General features: G+C 45.2%; 2 protein-coding genes across 3 annotated transcripts; both read left to right on the top strand.

Annotated features, from left to right (window-relative positions):
- The first annotated feature begins 4,097 nt into the window (after positions 1-4,097).
- On the top strand, positions 4,098-8,067 carry LOC100834250 (ycf20-like protein). Its single transcript, XM_003577895.4, has 2 exons — positions 4,098-4,510; positions 7,155-8,067. Exons 1-2 carry the CDS (start codon positions 4,353-4,355, stop codon positions 7,594-7,596), a joined length of 600 nt encoding a protein of 199 aa, XP_003577943.2. The 5' UTR covers positions 4,098-4,352; the 3' UTR covers positions 7,597-8,067.
- Positions 8,068-9,798: 1,731 nt separating this feature from the next.
- Positions 9,799-17,965, top strand: LOC100833936 (uncharacterized protein At3g52155, chloroplastic). 2 transcript variants are annotated; one of them, XM_014903069.1, is made up of 7 exons: positions 10,170-10,199; positions 11,614-11,713; positions 12,301-12,376; positions 12,522-12,639; positions 14,872-15,993; positions 16,090-16,284; positions 16,501-17,965. In XM_014903069.1, exons 5-7 carry the CDS (start codon positions 15,795-15,797, stop codon positions 17,703-17,705), a joined length of 1,599 nt encoding a protein of 532 aa, XP_014758555.1. In that variant the 5' UTR covers positions 10,170-10,199; positions 11,614-11,713; positions 12,301-12,376; positions 12,522-12,639; positions 14,872-15,794; the 3' UTR covers positions 17,706-17,965. The 2 variants fall into 2 exon arrangements, with proteins under 2 accessions (XP_024319325.1, XP_014758555.1); XM_024463557.1 differs by lacking the exons at positions 16,090-16,284; positions 16,501-17,965 and having other exon boundaries at positions 9,799-10,199; positions 12,197-12,376; positions 14,872-15,228.
- Positions 17,966-19,136: the final 1,171 nt, after the last annotated feature.

The following is a 19,136-nucleotide window of genomic DNA, read 5'->3' as shown; positions in this document are numbered from 1 at the left end:
TTTTATTTAGAAATACAATAAAAATGAAGACATTCATTAACAGACGCGAACTAAGACACGCACACCCACAAGACTAAAACATTGTGGTGGTTAAATCTTGTATTAAATTCAGGTAATGTGAGCACTCGTGTCAAATTTAAGACTTAACATGAATGGGTTGGTTCTTTATACCTAAGTTATGCTTTTACATGAATGAACCACCTAAGAAAAATCCAGCACTGCACATTCTTGCACAGAGGACACTGGGTAATTCTCGTTCTGGGTCCGCTAGCAGAACACCACTGGGTAATTCTCGTTCTGGTTCCGCTAGCAGAACACCACTGGGTAATTCACGTCTTCCCTTTTCTTCAGATATGTCTTCCAGCTCAGCAACCTTTGCGCTTACGCTCACATAATTAGAACAGCTGATACCACTTCTGTCCTCATTCTGTTATGCACCACTCAATTTGCCATGAGTAATGATCTTTTGGTGATATACACCACTTCTGTAGGGGTAAATCTGCAACGCAGCAAATCTGGACTCTTCCTCAGTCGACAAAAATAGTGTTGCTTTCGGTGCTCTATCTCAGACAGCTAGATAGCAGTACTACTTAAGCACGTAATGCCGTTACTTGATAAAGCCTGAACACAGGACTTAACAACTGGAATGGATGAGGGCATAAATTCGCAGTCCAGTAGTCAGAAACCTCATTGTCATGAAAAAGGGACCAGGGTTTCCAGAGAAATTTCAAAGCGCTATTAATGTTTGTGGAATATCCCTACCAACGTGAACCGAGTTTTTGTTCTTAGTTATGGCACGTCTATCGCCGGAAGGAAATTGTCAAATTAGAAGATGTCAAAGCAAATTGCTGTCCAGCAGTGATGCTTAATTAGTAGGCTTACACTCGCTTTTTTAGAACACACTACAAACGCAGACGCTCGCCCCTATGAACACCTCCGAAAGACTGAGCCACGTTAAATCTGAGACTTGAACCTGGGTGGACTGGTTCCACCAGAAGGAACCAGACCACCTAAGTTAAGCTCGGTTCAACGTACTTACCCTAGTTGATAGTTATTTACTGGACTTTCTTTTCTTTTTTTGTCCTTCTCGCATGTGTTTGCATGCATCGTCCTGGTAATAACATGCGTGTCTATAAACGTTGAGTACAGTGGATTTTGATAGAGTTTTTACTTTTATCAGGATTTTGCTAATTGTGTTCATTAAAATTTTCCATACATATATGTATTTATAATACTTTGTTTAATAATTAATAAAAAACAGAGTTTCTGATAAAGATATGCCAGAGAGGGGACTTAAACCTTGTAAAATCTTTATGCTTATAAAAGAATCAATCAACCCGTCGCGCCACGTGTCTTGTGGGGGGACGATTTTAGTTTTGTGAGTTGACAACTTTAGTTCTGGAGTGTGGCAACTTTACGTGTCGCACCAAAAGGTTAGGGAGCGACCGTTTTAGTTTCATGTGGTGGCAACTTTAGTGGATGACAACTTTACCCCATCGTGCCGGAAAGTTAGGGAGCGAATGTTAACTCTCTGTTCCAAACAAAATTATTTTCTATATGTGGACCACTCGAGCCAACAAATCTCATGCATAAGGCATAATCCAACAAATTTCACACAAATGGCAACAAATAAGTCAACTAATCACATGTCTAAGGTAACAAACCAACTAAAATATAGGGTTCTCATTATTTCTCTCCCTTGATTTTTGTAGCTGTTTTCAACCACAACTTGGAATAAATCGCCTAAAGGGATTTTTGTTTGGTTCATATTTTAGACGCTTGATCAATTGCTGCATGAGCACTCGACGTCCATTCTTATTCTATGGTGACATGGCTATAATCTTCTCTTGTCTAACACCAACAAATTACTCTTCAACAGAGAAGATTACATTTCCGTTGGATATTTGCATGCACAAGAGGGTTTTTTAGTGTAGCTTTGTTCCATGGCACACTTGAAAAGTTGAAAATATGCTAAAACATGGGCTGAGCCAAAAAAGGTATGAGAATTGCATATGAAAGATGTTAGGGTTTTATAAAATAATTATCAATTTATAGCTCTCCATATTTTAAATATAAATATTGGTGGGATGTCGTAGCATCGCACGTACTGGGACACTTACCTAGTTATCTATCTCTTTACAATTGGTGTGATTCATTGCCCTCCCTGACCCACAAACATAATTATTTCCTTTATGTGGATGCTAGAGAGCTAACAAATCTCACACATAAGACAACACAGAAACCAACAAATCTCACGCATGAGGCAACAGACAAACGAATCACCCGCCAAAGAAAACAAACAAGCTACAATATAGGATTGTCGTGATTTCTCGGATCTTGCTTGGGTGAAGTTGCTCTGGCAAGTCACCACGAGCCTTTACCCCTTCCATCTGCCCTTCAACTGCCATCCAACGACTCGGGCTGAAAACAACACAAAAACACCCATCAAATTGACTCTGTTTCAGTCCTTTTTCTCCTCTACGCCCGACGACACAGCCTCTTCTCCACCACCAACGCCGCACAGCATTGGGCCAGTCTTTCCCTCCGCCTTGTGAAGCCGCAGCTTCCTCCTCTGCTCCCTGGCATGGCGTGGCGGGCTGGTGCGCGAGCATATCCATCCAAACGAGCCGCTTACCTCTGCTCAGCGACGTGGAAGATCCCACCCCGGCGGCCCTCTACTCCGTCGGTTCTAGCATGGTCGTTGACAATTGGTGGACCCCAGCAGCCATGCGCCTCGTTGCCACGGTGCATCTCGCCGCGTCCGAAGTCGAAGGAGGCCGAGGCGGGAGGAGGCCGACTGGAGGAGGGGAGGCCGCGCTGCCGGTAGAGGCCGGGACGAGGAGGTCGTACCAGGAAGAGGAGTAGGTGGTTCCGGTCGGGATGAGGAGGAGGATTGGAATCCGGCTGCAGCGGCGCCATGGATCGATGGGCAAGCGGCCGGAAGTGATTTCACGATTTGGGGATGTTGCCTTGATTTGAGGATAATGCTCTATGCCGAAAACGTCTAAGTGTTGGGTGTTTTGCCTTGTTTTCAGCCTGAGCCGTTGGATGGCATTTTGAGGGTAGATGGAAGGGGTAAAGGCTCGGGGTGACTTGACAGAGCAACTTCACCGAAGCAGCCTACCTTCTTCTGATTTCTCTCCCTTTGATCTCCATAGCACAGTTTCCAACAAAACCTTTTGCATAAAGCAGATAAGGGATTCTTCTTTAGTTCATATTTTTAATCGCTCCGTTGATTGTTGCATGAATACTCAATGTCCATTCGTATTATATGGTGCTATGGCCATAATCTTTTCTCGTTTATCACCAACACATTACTTTTTAACAGAAAAATGTTTTTCGTTGGATATTCACTGGCATCAAAGGTATTTGATTGTAGCCTTGTTCCACTACACATTTGCTTGAAAAGTTGAAATTATGCTACAACTAGGACAGATCATAAAAGATATAAAAAATACAAATGGTATTAGGATTTAAAAGGATAACTATCAATCCAAATAATACACTATTATTCTAAGCATGAATAAATTGGTGGACTCCTATCAAGACAAGAGCATTACTTAGTTAGTATGGTCACATCTTCGGTCAGAAGTGCCAAAATTGAGCCTTTCTTTTTCTGTTATCTTGAAGAGGGTGCGAGCCAAGAGTATCGACACAACACATATAGTAAGAGACCTTTGCTTCATAGGATTGAAGCCCTTTGGTTAGAACGCATGATACGCTAAGAACACATCAATTTATTTTTTAAGTTTACTGTTATATTTTCCGCTAAATCGATTATTCTGACTAATCCACTACTTACCGACAGAATCCATAACTTCCTCTTTTTTATGGTTACACACAAGAAATTTTTTGGGAATCGAGAAACTCAAAGGTGCGACTAAGATAGAAGAAGGACGAAGGTACGGTTGGCTGGGGCAGTTGACCGCGTTGCCCTGGAAGGGTGTTGGGCCCACCTGTCTGGAACAGTATCATGCTTTGGCTGAGGGCTAGTATTTGGCTGTGAAAATGCGTTTCTTTACTAGTCTGCTCAACAAATGATTGTGTTTTTTCACCTCTAAAAAAAAATGATTGTGTTTTCTTCTTCTGAAAACAGGGGTCAAGTGGGTTCCACTGGCCAGGCCGGACAGCCCCAGTCCCTCCTCTCATCCACGCCGCACCCCCGCATCTCCGACGCTTCCGTCGACTTCCTTCACTTCCACCCTTGCTCGCCGTCGACTCGCCGAAACCTTGGGTCCTGCAAGCACCGCCTCCCTACCCTCGCCGTCGCGCCCCTCCTTCTGCTCTCCCTCCTGCTTCCGCCGCGTCTGCCCCGGCCTGAGCGCATAGGTCGCTCGTCCAGTCGCCAGACCATGCTTCTGCGGCGTGGTTCCCCTCTCTGTGCGCCACAGCCACCAGCGTGCGGCCTTTGCGCTGGAGGTGGTCGCCCCGTTTCCTTGCCGACGCGGTGGGACCTCCTCCCCCGGACCTGCTTCTTGCGGGCTGCGGAGAACAGCGGGCGAGAAATCAGGTTAGCTCTTCGTAAGGCTGGCTTTCTGGGCTGTGTTGTGTCGGTGATACACTATACCATTATGGAATGTGTATAAACTTGCGATACAAATTTTGCTACCTGCCAGGCATACAGTATGTAGCTTCCGTAAGAAAATTTGTCAGATTTTTATGTAATTGATACTCCTATCTAGACACTTTTTAAAAATAGATACATCCATATTTGGGCAAATTTGAGTCAAGAATTTAGGATCGGAGGGAGTATGTTTTAGAGCATGTAGGTACAAAAGGTCTTATATCTGAACACATACACAGTATAACTACATGACCAAACACACATGCAAGCTGATCCTTTCAGTAAGTTCTTGGATGGTTGCATTACCTAGCATACTAATTAGAGGTGCTAGATATATGGATTAAGCATCTGTGAAGCACCAGTACTTGTATAGACATCGATGGGAAAAATTATCTATTCTTGGTTCTGGCTAAGAGCTCTCTGATGACAGTTTGCAGCCTTTATATGGTTCGCATTAATTAGCCAAATGCATTCATATTGAAGACGAACTGGCTGTGACAGAACCTAGCTAATATAAGGATGATAGAATTTTAATCCACACTGTCTGCATAGTTGGATCTACTACTCGAGTTTATTTAGATGAAACTAACCTTAAGTCTACATGTGTTTCAGAGAAAATGAACTGACTGATATAATTATAAATATATTGTAGGCCATCTGTATGTCAAAAAATTTCTTTATCACTAATACACAATATTTAAGGCCATCCATGTGTCAATTTGCTCGAAGTACGGGGGTGATCAAATGGGTGAGACTGAGACAAGATGAACCACACCATCGGCAGTGGAAACTGGCAAGCAGGAGTGCAATGCCGCGGACACCGAGGAGGGCCTGCCTGTAGTTGGGGACGTCAACAGCCTAATATAAGCAGCTGATAGTTTCAGTTATTAGTAGAAATGATGATCAGTATGAATTAAACACGTGGTTACTTACTGATAATTTCTGTTTTATCGTCCAGGAAGATCCCAGGTGGTTTGTTGAATTTATCAATTTAGATTGTTAATCATATATGTTGAAAAAATATATGCCGTGTATTTTGGAATGGAGATAACAATCCTTCTTGGAAAAAAATAGTAGCACTTCTTGCTTCAGAGGTGAAGATTACAAATTCGAGAAGCATGATCAGTAAACATAAAAGTACAGATTGAGATTATGAGTTTGAAAAGAACAAATATTTGGCATGGGACAGCAATTTTGACAAACCACAAATACAGGTACAGGAATGAAAAAGAATAATCTCTAAGATGCAAATACACAAGAGCATACATCATGAAAGAGATGAAAGGCAAGTGTCAAAATCGTGAACAAAGTTATCAACCAACAATAATGCACTCAATATTATTCAGCCCCCTGGACCACATATTGGATGGATATTGCTAATGCTTCTTTTCATTTCTATGTCTTAAGCCAACTAGCATTTCTCAGTAGAATTATTCTACGAGCTAATGCCCCAGAGACAATTTTATTGCACGCCCTCCATAGTTTTCACACAACAACACAGATATTATTTTCCAGAAAAGGGATTATTTGTTTTCCATTCCATCCCCGGTAATATGCAGTGGGATGAGAAATCAAATTATCTGGTACAACAAGGAGGAAAAGCTTATATTCCTTTCAAGCTTCTTTAGTTGAGAAGACATTTAGAGCCATGATTGATCATGCAGTCCTACTCCCCTGCCCCAAATCTGTTGCACAGTTATGCCAATAACAAACCTGACAAAGTGAATAACAATCTGAATACTGAATAGAAATTCGGACAACCTGAGGAGGTGAAGTAAAGTGCCTTTCAACAAAGAAATGCCAAATGCCATAGGAACTGAACCTTTTTTTATTTCATCTGAATCCACACTTGAGCACTGAATACTCCTGATCCAAGAATCCATCGACAGGAGGATGCTACACATTTCAGCCAAGAATCAAGGAAAACCAAACCTCGATGGAAGCTCTCCATCACACAAGTGCATGATAAATTCTGCAGTTCATCTGCAACTTTACAGATCCACAATCAAAGTTTCCATTACACAAGTGCATCAATCTAAGGAAAACAAAAAATGGACTAATTTCATGGATCTAACAGGAAAAAAAAAACTGAACCTACAAATAAGATGAGAGCAGCGGCGGAATGAAGTAGAGGAGATCGTACAAATAAGATGGATCTGACAGGACTAATTTCATGGGCAGTACGGATCCATCCGTACAAACAGACAATATTACAGAGAATGTGAATAAGGTGGATTATTTAGTCCGGGAGAAGGAATATAATACACCTCAACAAAAAACCAAAGAGGATCGTAATGGCTTTGGAAAATGCATCAGCAAGCCTATTCGCCTATTCGTTCGTTATTCATCGGCAAACCAATTAGTTTATGTTGCTAGATTGCACATCACAAACTTAGGAGTCGGGCTAGTATGCATTTTGGAATATGTACTACAGTGGTAAACAGCCTGGTTCTTTAGTTATTTTATATATGGTTATTTTATTTTGCACTATGTGGTTAACCTATATATCATGAAAATTGAAACAATGGAAGAACCAATTTTTATCTATGGAATCTTTTGTACCACCAATTGATATATCTATTCTGTGTAGTTACCAGATGAAAAACTCTAGATGGAGGCCTGTGTTTGCCTTGGAGACAGGAGGATCACCTAACACTGATGGCCAAGATTTTGATGAGGATAGTGGTTTTCTTGGCAGGACAAGGCTTGGCAGACTAGTCCAAGCTGCTGCAAGGCAACTACTTGAAAAGCTGAACTCTGCCAGAAGCAACTCTCCCACTAAGATATTCCTCGTGCTCCTTGGCTTCTACACTGCCAATGCTTTAGCAACAATCCTAGGGCAGACTGGTGACTGGGATGTTCTTGTTGCTGGTGTTGTAGTGGCTGCTATCGAAGGAATTGGCATGCTTATGTACAGAAAACCGGTCAGTAGACCTCCTGGACGATTTCAGTCGTTGATTGCAATGGTGAACTACTGGAAAGCTGGTGTGTGTCTGGGCCTTTTCGTGGATGCTTTCAAGCTGGGAAGCTGAGGTCCCTGCAGTCACCTTGTCATATTTACCTGTCAGTATTGATTTATTTGTTGAGCCTTTGATAAAACATGGATTTATGGAAACAAATGGTCATTTGCTTATGGCTCAAGTTTTGGTAATCTTGCGGTTGGCTGAAGTGTTTAAAGATATAGCAGCAGTTAAAGGTGATCCATTTCTTGTTGGTTCATTTTGATGTTGTGGAACAGGAGCATCATACACCTGAGGATATACTGCTCAGACCTCGAAGATGTACATATGTTGTGGCCCTCTTACAATCTTATGCTGTAACTGAACTCTAGGGAAATATTGAGGCTGCATAGTAACTGTGTGTGTAGCATGTGATGTGATAGTTCGTTTCTTTATCTTTTTCTATCTTCTTCCTTTTTGCTTGAACCTAAGCCGGTTCTTCCTTGAACTGTATGCAATTTAGTTCGCATTCTAAGAGCAGGTTCCCAGAGACGATCCTCTTTCCGACTGCCGCGTAGATAAATTTATGAAGGAGAGTTTAATTTTCACCATTTTCTGATGTGTTTCCTTTGGCAACTGTCTCTTGCATGCCCCCTGGTCGAAGTACCCGGTGATTTGGTAGCATATGGACCGAGTACAATCCGATATCTGTCGTATCGTGCCTTTGATAACCTAAGGGTAATGGACATCCATATTATGGCGGCGACGGGGTTTGTCAGGCTCGTGGTGGCGGCCGGAACGGTGTCAAAACTTGCAAAAATTCACAGTTTTTGAAAAGGTATGAATACCTCTAGCATGGTAATTGATGTTGTGTTGTGAGTAAAATACACCGTTGGTCCATAAACTTGAAAGAAATGAACTCTTTAGTCCATGAACTCAGAAAACGCACGTGTATGTTCATGAACTCGTGTTAGTGATACAATTTAGTCCAAAAACAGTTCATCAGGGCTAAAAGTGGACACGTGGCACAAATCTTGTTACAAGCTGCGGTCCAGGATCATGCCACGTGTCCATTTTCAGACTTTCTAAACCGTTGTTGGACTAATATGTATCACTGACTCTAGTTTATGAACTTGTGTGCATTTTCTAAGTTTGTGGACTAAAGTGTTCATTTGCTCTGAGTTATGTACTGGTGATGTATTTTACACTTGTGTTGTTGGTATAACCAAGGGTATGAAGACATTTGGCCATTTGAAATGGGATATACGACCTGGCAAAATATGTCCATTTATCGGGATTACACATTTGGCAAAATGTGTCCATTTATCGGGAGTACACATTTGGTTGGTCCTCGTCTGAAATTGTTGTGGACTCCGGATGGGGTACAGGGAGGATGGGTGAAACCGTGAAAGTCAAAACGAATGGAGCGGTTTAGGCGCTAGCTGGTTGTGCAGCTGCTAGAGGGGTGACAAGGAATTTTGTGGGCTCATTGAGGGCCTGGTATACTTCGTATGAGGAAATTTTTGACTCATTCGCTGTTCGTTTGAAGAGGTTGATAAGCTCGTTGTGGGGTCTAGTGTTGTGTTTCAGTTTGTAGGAAAGGCATCTAATAATGTAACTAACTATTTATAAGCCCCCTTCTTTTCGGTTTTTAGCATGGGATTTTCTGATAAACCGTTCTCCACGAGCTCTCTACAGAAGCCTTTCTAAGATTTTGCTAGGGAAGGCCGTTCTGAATGTCGAAAAGAAGAGGTCCCATACAAAGATTCGGTCCTTGACCACAGTTCGTCATTATTTAGATTGTATGGCTTGTTGATTTGGCTCAGATTAATAAGACGAGAACAATTGAACAATACAATAATGTTACACCATTAAAAAATATATATAGTGCACAGTGCAGTATTAATGCATGGCGCTAACTAGTTTTACGAAATTTGTTTACACATAGAAACACCTCCAACTTGTTTGGACTAAGTGGACAGTGGTCGAAATCCCTCGTAGATAACCTTAATACCAATTATACCTTAATCCATGTCACTTATTTTGGGACGGAACGAGTACTTTGTAGTACACAAGTTAATACTGTAAAGATCAAGCATCTTCTTGAAAAAATTCTAAATGCAAAGTGATCAAAACTAAAAAAATAAATCAAAATCCAATATAAACTCATCATAAAGTGCATGATTGCTCAGTTAAAAGGATACAAAATCGATAAACTCACGGAAGACAGAATGAGCGGCTTATAGAGTGGTTAAGCTCATTTGCATATATAAACAAAAACAACCCGTCACCAACCTCTCCATCATCCTTTGGATGCTTCTATCCAATCCGTTCTCTAGTCTCTTCTGCCTCTCGCTCTCTCCTTCCCTCCCATGTACCCAAACCCAGCAGCAGCAAAAGCAAGCAGCGGATGATGAGAGCTCCTCCCCGGCTGCTGTCCCGCTGCTCCTCGCCCCCCGCCACTGCTCGTTACCTCCTCCTCTACGCTTCCCCCGCTCCTCCCGCCGCAGCCTGCAGCCGCCAGCTGCCTCCCTCCGCGGCCGCCGTCTCCCGCTCCGCCTCCGTGTCCACCGTCGTCGAGGCCCCGGCAGCCGCCGCGGAGCCGGTGTCCTCCGACTCGGCCTCCGTGACGCCTCGACGCCGCCTCATCCTCCTCCGGCACGGGGACAGCGCGGTTGGTGGGCGCTTCACGACAGGTATCGATCCTTTAATACAAAGCAATGATTATTGTTAATGTATTCTTAGCGATGTTATGGAGTGGAATTATGGCATGTAGGTTCTACCTTTCGATATTTGAACGATTCATGTTCATTGTTTCAACGAATGATGCAGCTTCTGGTGGAGTATGTTAACGGTATTCAAACGATTGATGACGTAGTGTCAGCTTGCAATTTTCTTGTGCAGCTGTTGCAGGATGTTGTGATGTCTCTGTATTGCCCTCACATTGTTTACAAGTGAAAATGGTGTGGTATATTAAATGGGTAGTTTATTTGTCATATAAAATATACGAAGCATTACTCCGCATTTTGGTCTGTTTTGATTTGCTATAGAGCCGATTTCAAAAGTAAATTGCACAAAACCATGACTAGGATGCTCATGAGGACCACTTTGTTAACTTGTTTTTTACCGAAAACCATCACGATTCAGGCAGGCAGTTGTCACTGACATCACACGTGTTGGTATATTCCAAATGTCTCCTTAATTTTTTCGATTTGTTGTAAGACTCTTGTATCAACTGATATCACAGGGCTTGACACCTAGCATTGCCATTAGCTGTTGCACATAACCCAAATGGTCAATTCAGTGCTCTTAACCACAAATCTGACAGACTGGGTCCAGTTGTCAACGCCACGCTTATATGGCTCATGTCGCTCAACATGTCAACAGCTGACGTGGCTAGGCCGATGCAAAGGGGAGACACCAGCGCCGCCGTGTGCCATCGTCAGCAGTCATCCTTTGGTGCTCCTCCCATCTCAACTGAGGCCACCATTGGATTCGATCCCCTCAATGTCGTGGTTGTGTTTTTGTCTTCACCTGCGGCCATGAGTCATGACCTCTCTATCGCCAGCAAGAGCGTGTGCCTCTCTGTTTCCTCTTCTTCTTCTCCAAGTGCTCTGTATGCAAACATCACCTGCCTGCGTCAGGTAAGGCTCCGGATCCGATGGCAGCAGCAGCAGCACTGCGGGTGCCAGCACTGCCGATCCCCTTTATGACGGCCTTGTCACGTCAGCTGCTCATGTATAGAGCAGCTTGGGATAGGTAAGTGCTCAGTGATGGTGAGCCCTGTATTGTCAGGTTCGTTGTTAAGAGCCTTTGAACTGACCATTTGGGTTATGTGCAACGACCTGTCCAAATTGTGGTGGTTTCAGTAAAACATTAATGAAGTGGTGGTTATGAGCAACCCAAGCCCCAATTGTGGCAGTTTTGTGCATTTTACTCCAATTTTAATCGGTGCTTTAATATAATTCTTCAGCTTACTTTTGGCATCACATCACGGTATCTGGTTTAGCTGTAGTGCTACAAGAAACCTAGGTGTATTTATTCTTGATGAGTGCTGGCCTATTGCATTTCTTTCTGGAAAACAGCATTTGATATAGCCTTTAATGTCAGATCATGACAGACCGCTGAGCAAAGCTGGGAGAGCTGATGCAATCAGTGTTTCTGATAAACTTCAACAGATGGGCTGGATACCTGAGCTTATCCTATGCAGGTACATCCTCAGCTTGCGTAAAAGAATGAATCTGTGTAGTGTGTACATAGATTAGAGTTTTACAATGGCTGTAAGATTTGTAATGCATGAAAGCTTGAAGGTGTTCAATATAGGGCCTTATATTAGATCCATATTCACCATATTCATGTCATAATTGTAAATGGTGTTTCTCAGTTTTTCTCTGATTCCCTTAGCTAACCTGTGCCTAATTAGAACTTTTCCATCGATTTCTTCTTCAATGACATCCTGTTTTACCGGCATGAAAATACAATGACTATTTTTCTGTTACTTTAGCTGTCATCTCGTTGTTATCCTCACATACTACTTTACTAATGGAGAGGCGGAGAGAGACTTTTAGCTGGACATATCTAATTAAAAGCTATAGGTTTACGAAGATGACTAATATCACCTACCTTTTGATTTCTTCACATGTATCTAAATTTGACATGTCATGCATATTTTCTAAACCGCTTGTCAACACAGCGATTCAACTCGTACAAAGGAAACTCTTCAGATCCTGCAAGAGCATGTTGAAGGACTGTCTGAAGCAATAGTGCATTTTATCCCAAGTTTCTATTCGATTGCAGCAATGGATGGTCAAACTGCCGAGCACTTGCAGAAGGCAATTTGTGAATATTCATCTGATGAGATACTAACCGTGATGTGAGTGATATATTTGTTATCGATTATGCTTTATTCTGCAGTATATACTTACTTAAACATTCTTAATCATTTTCCTGCAAGTCCTTGTGCTTGAATATCTCATTGCTAGGCCTATTTTGACGCTTTTGTAAAAAAAAAAAAACAGGTGCATGGGACATAATAAAGGATGGGAAGAAGCAGCCTCTATGTTTTCTGGAGATTCAGTGTTGCTCCAGACATGTAATGCTGCATTGCTAGAAGCTGCAGGGAATTCCTGGGTTGAGGTTAGTATTGCTTTACCAGCTATAGAGAAAATTACTTAAAACCACCACATTTGAGACAACCTTCCAAGAAAACTACCTTTTTTTTAATTTTTTTACAAATTACCACCAGTTTTCGGGACAACAACCACCCCGGCCACTAATCTCTTGGTTGAGCGCAGATTGATGCAAAATCTGACAATAGGGACCACCTTTTGAGGCCAACGTGGCGCCACACTGGACATGGTCAAAGTCCAACCACGATAGCTGGCTCGGGCGCTTGCCGCTGCCGCGTGCTGGCCACACCGCCGCCGCATCGGCAACAATAGCAGAGCAGCCGCCCATCTCATAGACGTGGGCAAGAATGGACTTCCCCGCGGCCCGCACCGGCGAGCTCCCCTGATTGGAATCCCGCAGTCTGCTCCAACGCATCCACGACCAGATGAAACACGCCCATGGCCAATGAAGGAAGATGCGCACATGCTACTTAGTTCCAATTCCAAACATCCTGAGGTAGTCCACCTGCAGCTCGCTGGCATCGGACACAACAACACACAGAGCACGGCCTCGTTGCGCTCGCGGAGCACGACCCAGTTCCATGCCTGGACCGCGCGCGCCCCATGGCCCTCGTGCGAGGTCGTCTTCAACGAGCAGCAGCTCGCCGGCCGCCGCCGGAGCACGTCTACGCGGACAGGGAGCTACGAGGCACCTAAACGGTCGGGGAAAGAAGCCAGAGAGAGAGAGAGAGAGGGGCTCACGTAGATTTTGTAGGAGGAAGATGACGAGCTTCCCGAGTACGAGCCGCCGGAATTTCACCGGAGAAGCGGCGGCGGCCATAGACGAAGGAATCGATCATGCGCTCGCCGTAGTCGTATCGGGTCCGATTCCTTGCGCTAGGAGGAAGTAGACGTCAAGGCGGAGCTGATGACGGAGTTAGATTAGCTTAGAGCCCGCTGGAGCGGCGGCGCGACGGCGAGGCGGCCACGGCGGCGCCGAAGTACAGCTCGTCGTCGGTGGTGCTGGAGTGTCGAACGACGAGGTGGTGGCTGCTGTCGCCTTGCTGTGCCGGCGCGCACGCGCGGCAGCCCGAGCAACGTCCCGAAGCCCCGGCGCCTCCTTCTTCCTCTCTCCATGCCTGACGACGACGGTCGCCGCCATCTTCTCCACCGGCCACGCTGCATCTTCCCATGGCGGGGCGCGGATCCGCGTGCCTCAAAGGTGGTCTGGGGAGGTGAACTCGGGGCTGGGGAGCAGCATGCGCGCTCGCCGGAGGAGGGCAGGATGCGGCTCGATGGGACGAAGAAATGGGGAAGAGATGTCCAAGTTGGCACCACGGTGGCACCGACAGGTGGGCCCCGCTGTCAGTTTTACCGTCAAAACGCGATCAACAGCGAAATCAGTGCGCGGGAGTACAACGGACCGCAAAACTGGTGGTAATTTGAATTTTTTTTTAAAAAATGTGGTTTTCCTAGAGATGTGTCTCAAATGTGGTGGTTTTGAGTAATTTTCTCCCAGCTATATATAATTATAATGTGCTTGACATCAGTGTGGCTGCCAACGATGCTATTACGAGAGCTGAATCTTTTTTTTTTTGGGAAAACAGTAGATCAATGATCTACTGCAAATTTTATTAAATGAAAGAAATATTTACAGAGCTGATGACCAAAAATTATCAGACACAAGAAGTTATCTAAAGGAATCTATCCAAGTCTGGATAGATTCCACAAATAGTTACTTAACTCCGATTCCATATACAGTTACTGCTTATTAGCTAATGAAGAAATACAAATGATTTGCAATCGCTATTCAATAGTGAGCTTTTTTCATTGTGTAGGAGTTCTGATTGTGCGTGATGTGAAAAGTGGACACTTAAGGCAATTTAAAAAGCTAACTATAACCAATATACTTTGTTCGATTTGAAGGAAACCTAAATAGGAAGACTCTACAAAATAAGGAAAGCTTCCAGCAGTGCGACAAACTGTTGTAGATGCTGATTTTTTTTCCTTCAAATATATTTATGCTTGTGTTCTGTGGATTTTTTTTGTGTGAAAAATTCAAACTCCCCTATATTCTAAACAGACGGGACATCACCAACTTGTTACTGTATTTTAAATATGTTATGCGACGCTACCTGTTTCGCGGTTCAACGGGTTCAGGATGTGGGTTTGGAGTACACCTCTTCATGAAAAAAAATCATCGAGCAGCGAATTTAGCAGAAACTTTACTAAATATTTTTGGATTTGATCTGATATGCAGGCTTTCTCACAAGCTGGACTCGGTGGATGGACGCTTCATGGCATTGTAAAGCCATAATTACTGTAACTAAATCTAGATGCAGTTTTTGTAGCCATTTCCATTCTCATCTTGCTGGGTATAGCTACCGTTACATGTTACCGGAGGTTGCTAGATAGCGAGTCAATGCATTTCCTTCAACCAGATAAGCCACATCAAAATATGGGCACAATATGACCACGAATTACTTATCTGGGAACCAAGTCTATGCTGCTGTTAGATTTATTAGAGAAATACATAGAAATGGAATTTCCATTGCCCCATGCATGTATTTGCTCGCTGTAACTGTGTTGCTCGTTTGCTGCTTATCAAGTTATTAAACTGCAGTAGCTAGCTAACCAGAGCAGGCCAGCAACTGGTCAATACCATAAAATAAAGTCGTAATGACTATAATTCCTATTGCCAAACATCACCCGGTATGGAGCCAAGGATTCTTGAGGGTGAGGCGACCCGGTCTCTAGGCAGCCGGCAGTATATTAAAGTGGTGAATGTCAAAGGAAGCAAGCAATTTGATACCTTCCCAGCTTGTTCCACGATTCCAGCCTGAATAGGACAGCTCAATAATCAGGAACGCCCCGGCCTCCTACTGCCCACGATGGGATTAGGTAAGAGGTCCAGATCATAATGTGGACAAGTCAAAGCAAGGAAGGAATCAGAGAGGAAGGAAGGACGCAGCCTCTAGTCTCAACGTGCCGAACTAGTAGCTAGCCCCCAACGAACAACAATGTTTTTGCAAGAGGCCAATCATCGCCCACATGTTTACATCATCGCCTTGGCTGTCCGAATTCTCTTTAAACATTACCAAAAGGAAAGAGCTCTTCTACATCGCGCCTGCTTTTTGTTCTCTTGTGCTTGCTGGGGGGAATTGGTCGTGTTAGCGTGTTCTCATGGCGTCCACGGCGTACACGCGGCCGTCCAAGCCGCCGGGCTTGGCCGGCGAGCGGAGGCCGGCGGCGCGGCTGTCGAGGGAGCTGGGCAGGATCGAGCCCAAGAAGCTGGGGATCGGGCTGGTCGCCGGCTGCTGCCTCGCTCTGCTCACCTACATCTCCTTTGCCCGGCTCTTCGCCATATACTCGCCGGTCTTCGGTGAGGGGCAGCTTCAAGCTTCTTCTCCTGGATTTCTGTTAGTTTTTGCGACGTTAGTCGTTACTGATGGAAACATTTTAAACTGATCGAAATCAGAGAGCACGTCGTTGGTGATGAAGAACGCCCCACCTGCATCTACGGCAGTCCCCAGTACGGAGTCCGGGACGGTCCAGCAGAAGATCGAATTGGAGGATGAGAAAGATGTCGTTGAAGATCCGAAAGAGCCCAGCTTTCCAGAGGAGGAAAGAAAGGTCGAAGAAAAGGAGGAGGAGACCGCAGTAACGAAGCCATGTGAGTTTTCAAATTTCTTTTTCTGGTATATCCATGTCTCAAAAAGGAAAGGGAAATAGAGATAATCGAAATACGTTAAGGAGGATGGTAACAGTAACAGATTCTTTCCCCTTATGAACGCGAACTTAATTTCACTTACAGAGCTAATTAGAGCTCATTTATGAAACAGTCGGTACTAGTAGTTCTGAAGCTATATATGATCCGTATTTTGGTCAGCTGGTGGCGGCGATGCAGCAGAGACCAAGATCATCTGCGACGAGAACGGCGTGGACGAGGGCTTCCCTTACGCGCGTCCATCCGTGTGCGAGCTGACGGGTGACATCCGGATCAGCCCAAGGGAGAAGACCATGTTCTTCGTAACCCCATCCGCAGCCGGTGCCGCCGCCTTGGACGCCAACGGGGAGAAGAAGATCCGGCCGTACGCCCGGAAGGACACCTTCCTGCTCCCGGGCGTCGTGGAAGTCACAATCAAGTCCGTGCCGTCCGCAGAAGCCGCGCCGGCGTGCACCCGGCAGCACGACGTGCCGGCGGTGGTCTTCTCCGTGGCCGGGTACACGGACAACTTCTTCCACGACAACACGGACGTGATGATCCCGCTGTTCCTCACCACGGCGCACTTGAGGGGCGAGGTGCAGCTCCTCATCACAAACTTCAAGCCATGGTGGGTGAAGAAGTTCACGCCGCTCCTCAAGAAGCTGTCAAACTACGAGGTGATCAACTTCGACAAGGACGAGGAGGTGCGCTGCTTCCGGCAAGGGAACCTGGGGCTGTACAGGGACCGGGACCTGATCCTGTCCCCGCACCCGACGCGGAACCCGCGGAACTACACCATGGTGGACTACAACCGGTTCCTCCGCGGCGCCTTCGGGCTGCCCCGGGACGCCCCCGCGGTACTAGGGGAGAAGACGAGCGCCAGGCCGAAAATGCTGATGATCGAGAGGAAAGGCACAAGGAAGCTGCTGAACCTGGCGGCCGTGGTGGCAATGTGCGAGGAGCTCGGGTTCGCGGTGACCGTGGCGGAAGCCGGTGCCGACGTAAGGGGCTTCGCGGAGACGGTGAACGCGGCCGACGTGCTCCTGGCGGTGCACGGCGCCGGGCTGACGAACCAGATCTTCCTGCCGACGGGGGCCGTGATGGTGCAGATCGTGCCGTGGGGCAAGATGGACTGGATGGCGACCAACTTCTACGGGCAGCCGGCAAGGGACATGCAGCTCCGGTACGTGGAGTACTACGTGTCGGAGGAGGAGACGACGCTCAAGGACAGGTTCCCCAGAGACCATTACGTGTTCAAGGACCCCATGGCCATCCACGCGCAGGGATGGCCGGCGCTCGCCGACATCGTCATGAAGCAGGACGTCATGGTCAATGTCACCAGGTTCAAGCCTTTCCTTCTCAGCGCGCTCGACAAGCTGCAGGAGTAGGGCGAGTCAGGACAAGTGTTCGTTTTTGTTGGTTGCTTAATTTGTGCGTGCGTGCGTGGTCAGTTCGTTTGGGACATACATAGGTTTCGATAGGGCGCCAGCGGAGTTTCATTCTGATTGTTACTTCAACCAAAGTTTTTTATTTCTATTCCGTCGTATGCTAGTAGTACGTACTACGGATTGGCATGGAAGTTGAGGGAGCCAGGGAGGTAAACTAAAAGAAGATGATGTCTACAGAATGATACTACAGTTCCTAGAGATGTCCGTCCTCATTTTAGCCTTGCACAGATTATCTACACTTTTAATCAACTTCTGATCAACTTATCAACCCATAGGAAACGTAATATTCAATACCAAACGATGAAACATAGTGGATCGGATGGCTTGGCTGTGTGCATCAAACGATGCAGAGTCGAAAAAAAATAGATCAGATGGCATGTTGTTGCGACAGTTCCTGCGCTTCATCGAAGCCTAGGTACACGGCAAACTCTAATACACAAGCATAGTATACCGACCACAAGCAACGGAATTTTAGATACATATTAAAAAATTAATTAAGTGCTAATGTTGACAAAGAAAAATCCACAACAATCTCAATCATATCACACAGTAGTAGCCACTATCAACTTGCAACGAGTTGATAACAAAAGTCCAAAATCCAATGTCTGAGCAACCCATCAACAAGGTCACAAGAGAATCTAGAGACAGCAAAATCAATAAGTATGTAGACCAATGAAAAAACCAAATGTTTATCCGTTTCTACCATCTTTATAGCCAAACTTTCACGATCAATCAACGAAGAAAACACAGCATGCCTTCTCACATGATGAATGTAAGTTTGAATTATGTTTCTAATAGTTGCACGATCACCATTTGAGAAACTGCGACGGTAAATTTCAGCTATGGCAACAAACAGAATAGGGACATCTGGGGATTTTTTATTTGAGGATCGGAAATTGTCAGATTTGAGTTTTATGAAAGCAAGACCGATCTGATCCGCCAGTGGAGAGGATCAGAGGACGAGGCGCCCAGGCGCCCAGGCCCAATGCCCAACGGAGACGGATAGTTCGAGTCCTGAAGGCCCAGAAAAATCAGGCGCAGCTTCGAAATTATGAGGGGAAGAGCCGAAAGATCGATCCTTTCATTTTCAGGGGCGCGTCTGGTTTCCTGCGCGTCGATCAGCCGCAGCAACTCGCCGGAGCTCCGGCACGTGCCCACGGTGCCTCCGCCCACGCGAGTTTGATGGAATGTAGCACAATTTGTACTTTTACACTATATTAAATGTTTTGTTTAGAATAAAAAAGATTCTTTTACACTACCGTATGCAATCATGATGAACTGAGGCTACCTCAGGTGGTTTGGTTGCTTGTGGTGGAACTAACTCATCCAGATTCAAATTCTTAGATTATTTCAGGGTTTAACTAGTGCTAT

This window comes from Brachypodium distachyon, chromosome 4 (genome assembly GCF_000005505.3).
Source record: "Brachypodium distachyon strain Bd21 chromosome 4, Brachypodium_distachyon_v3.0, whole genome shotgun sequence".
NCBI lineage: Eukaryota > Viridiplantae > Streptophyta > Magnoliopsida > Poales > Poaceae > Brachypodium > Brachypodium distachyon.
The sequence above is the reverse complement of the archived record's forward strand: the minus strand, read 5'-3'. Positions and strand labels throughout refer to the sequence as shown.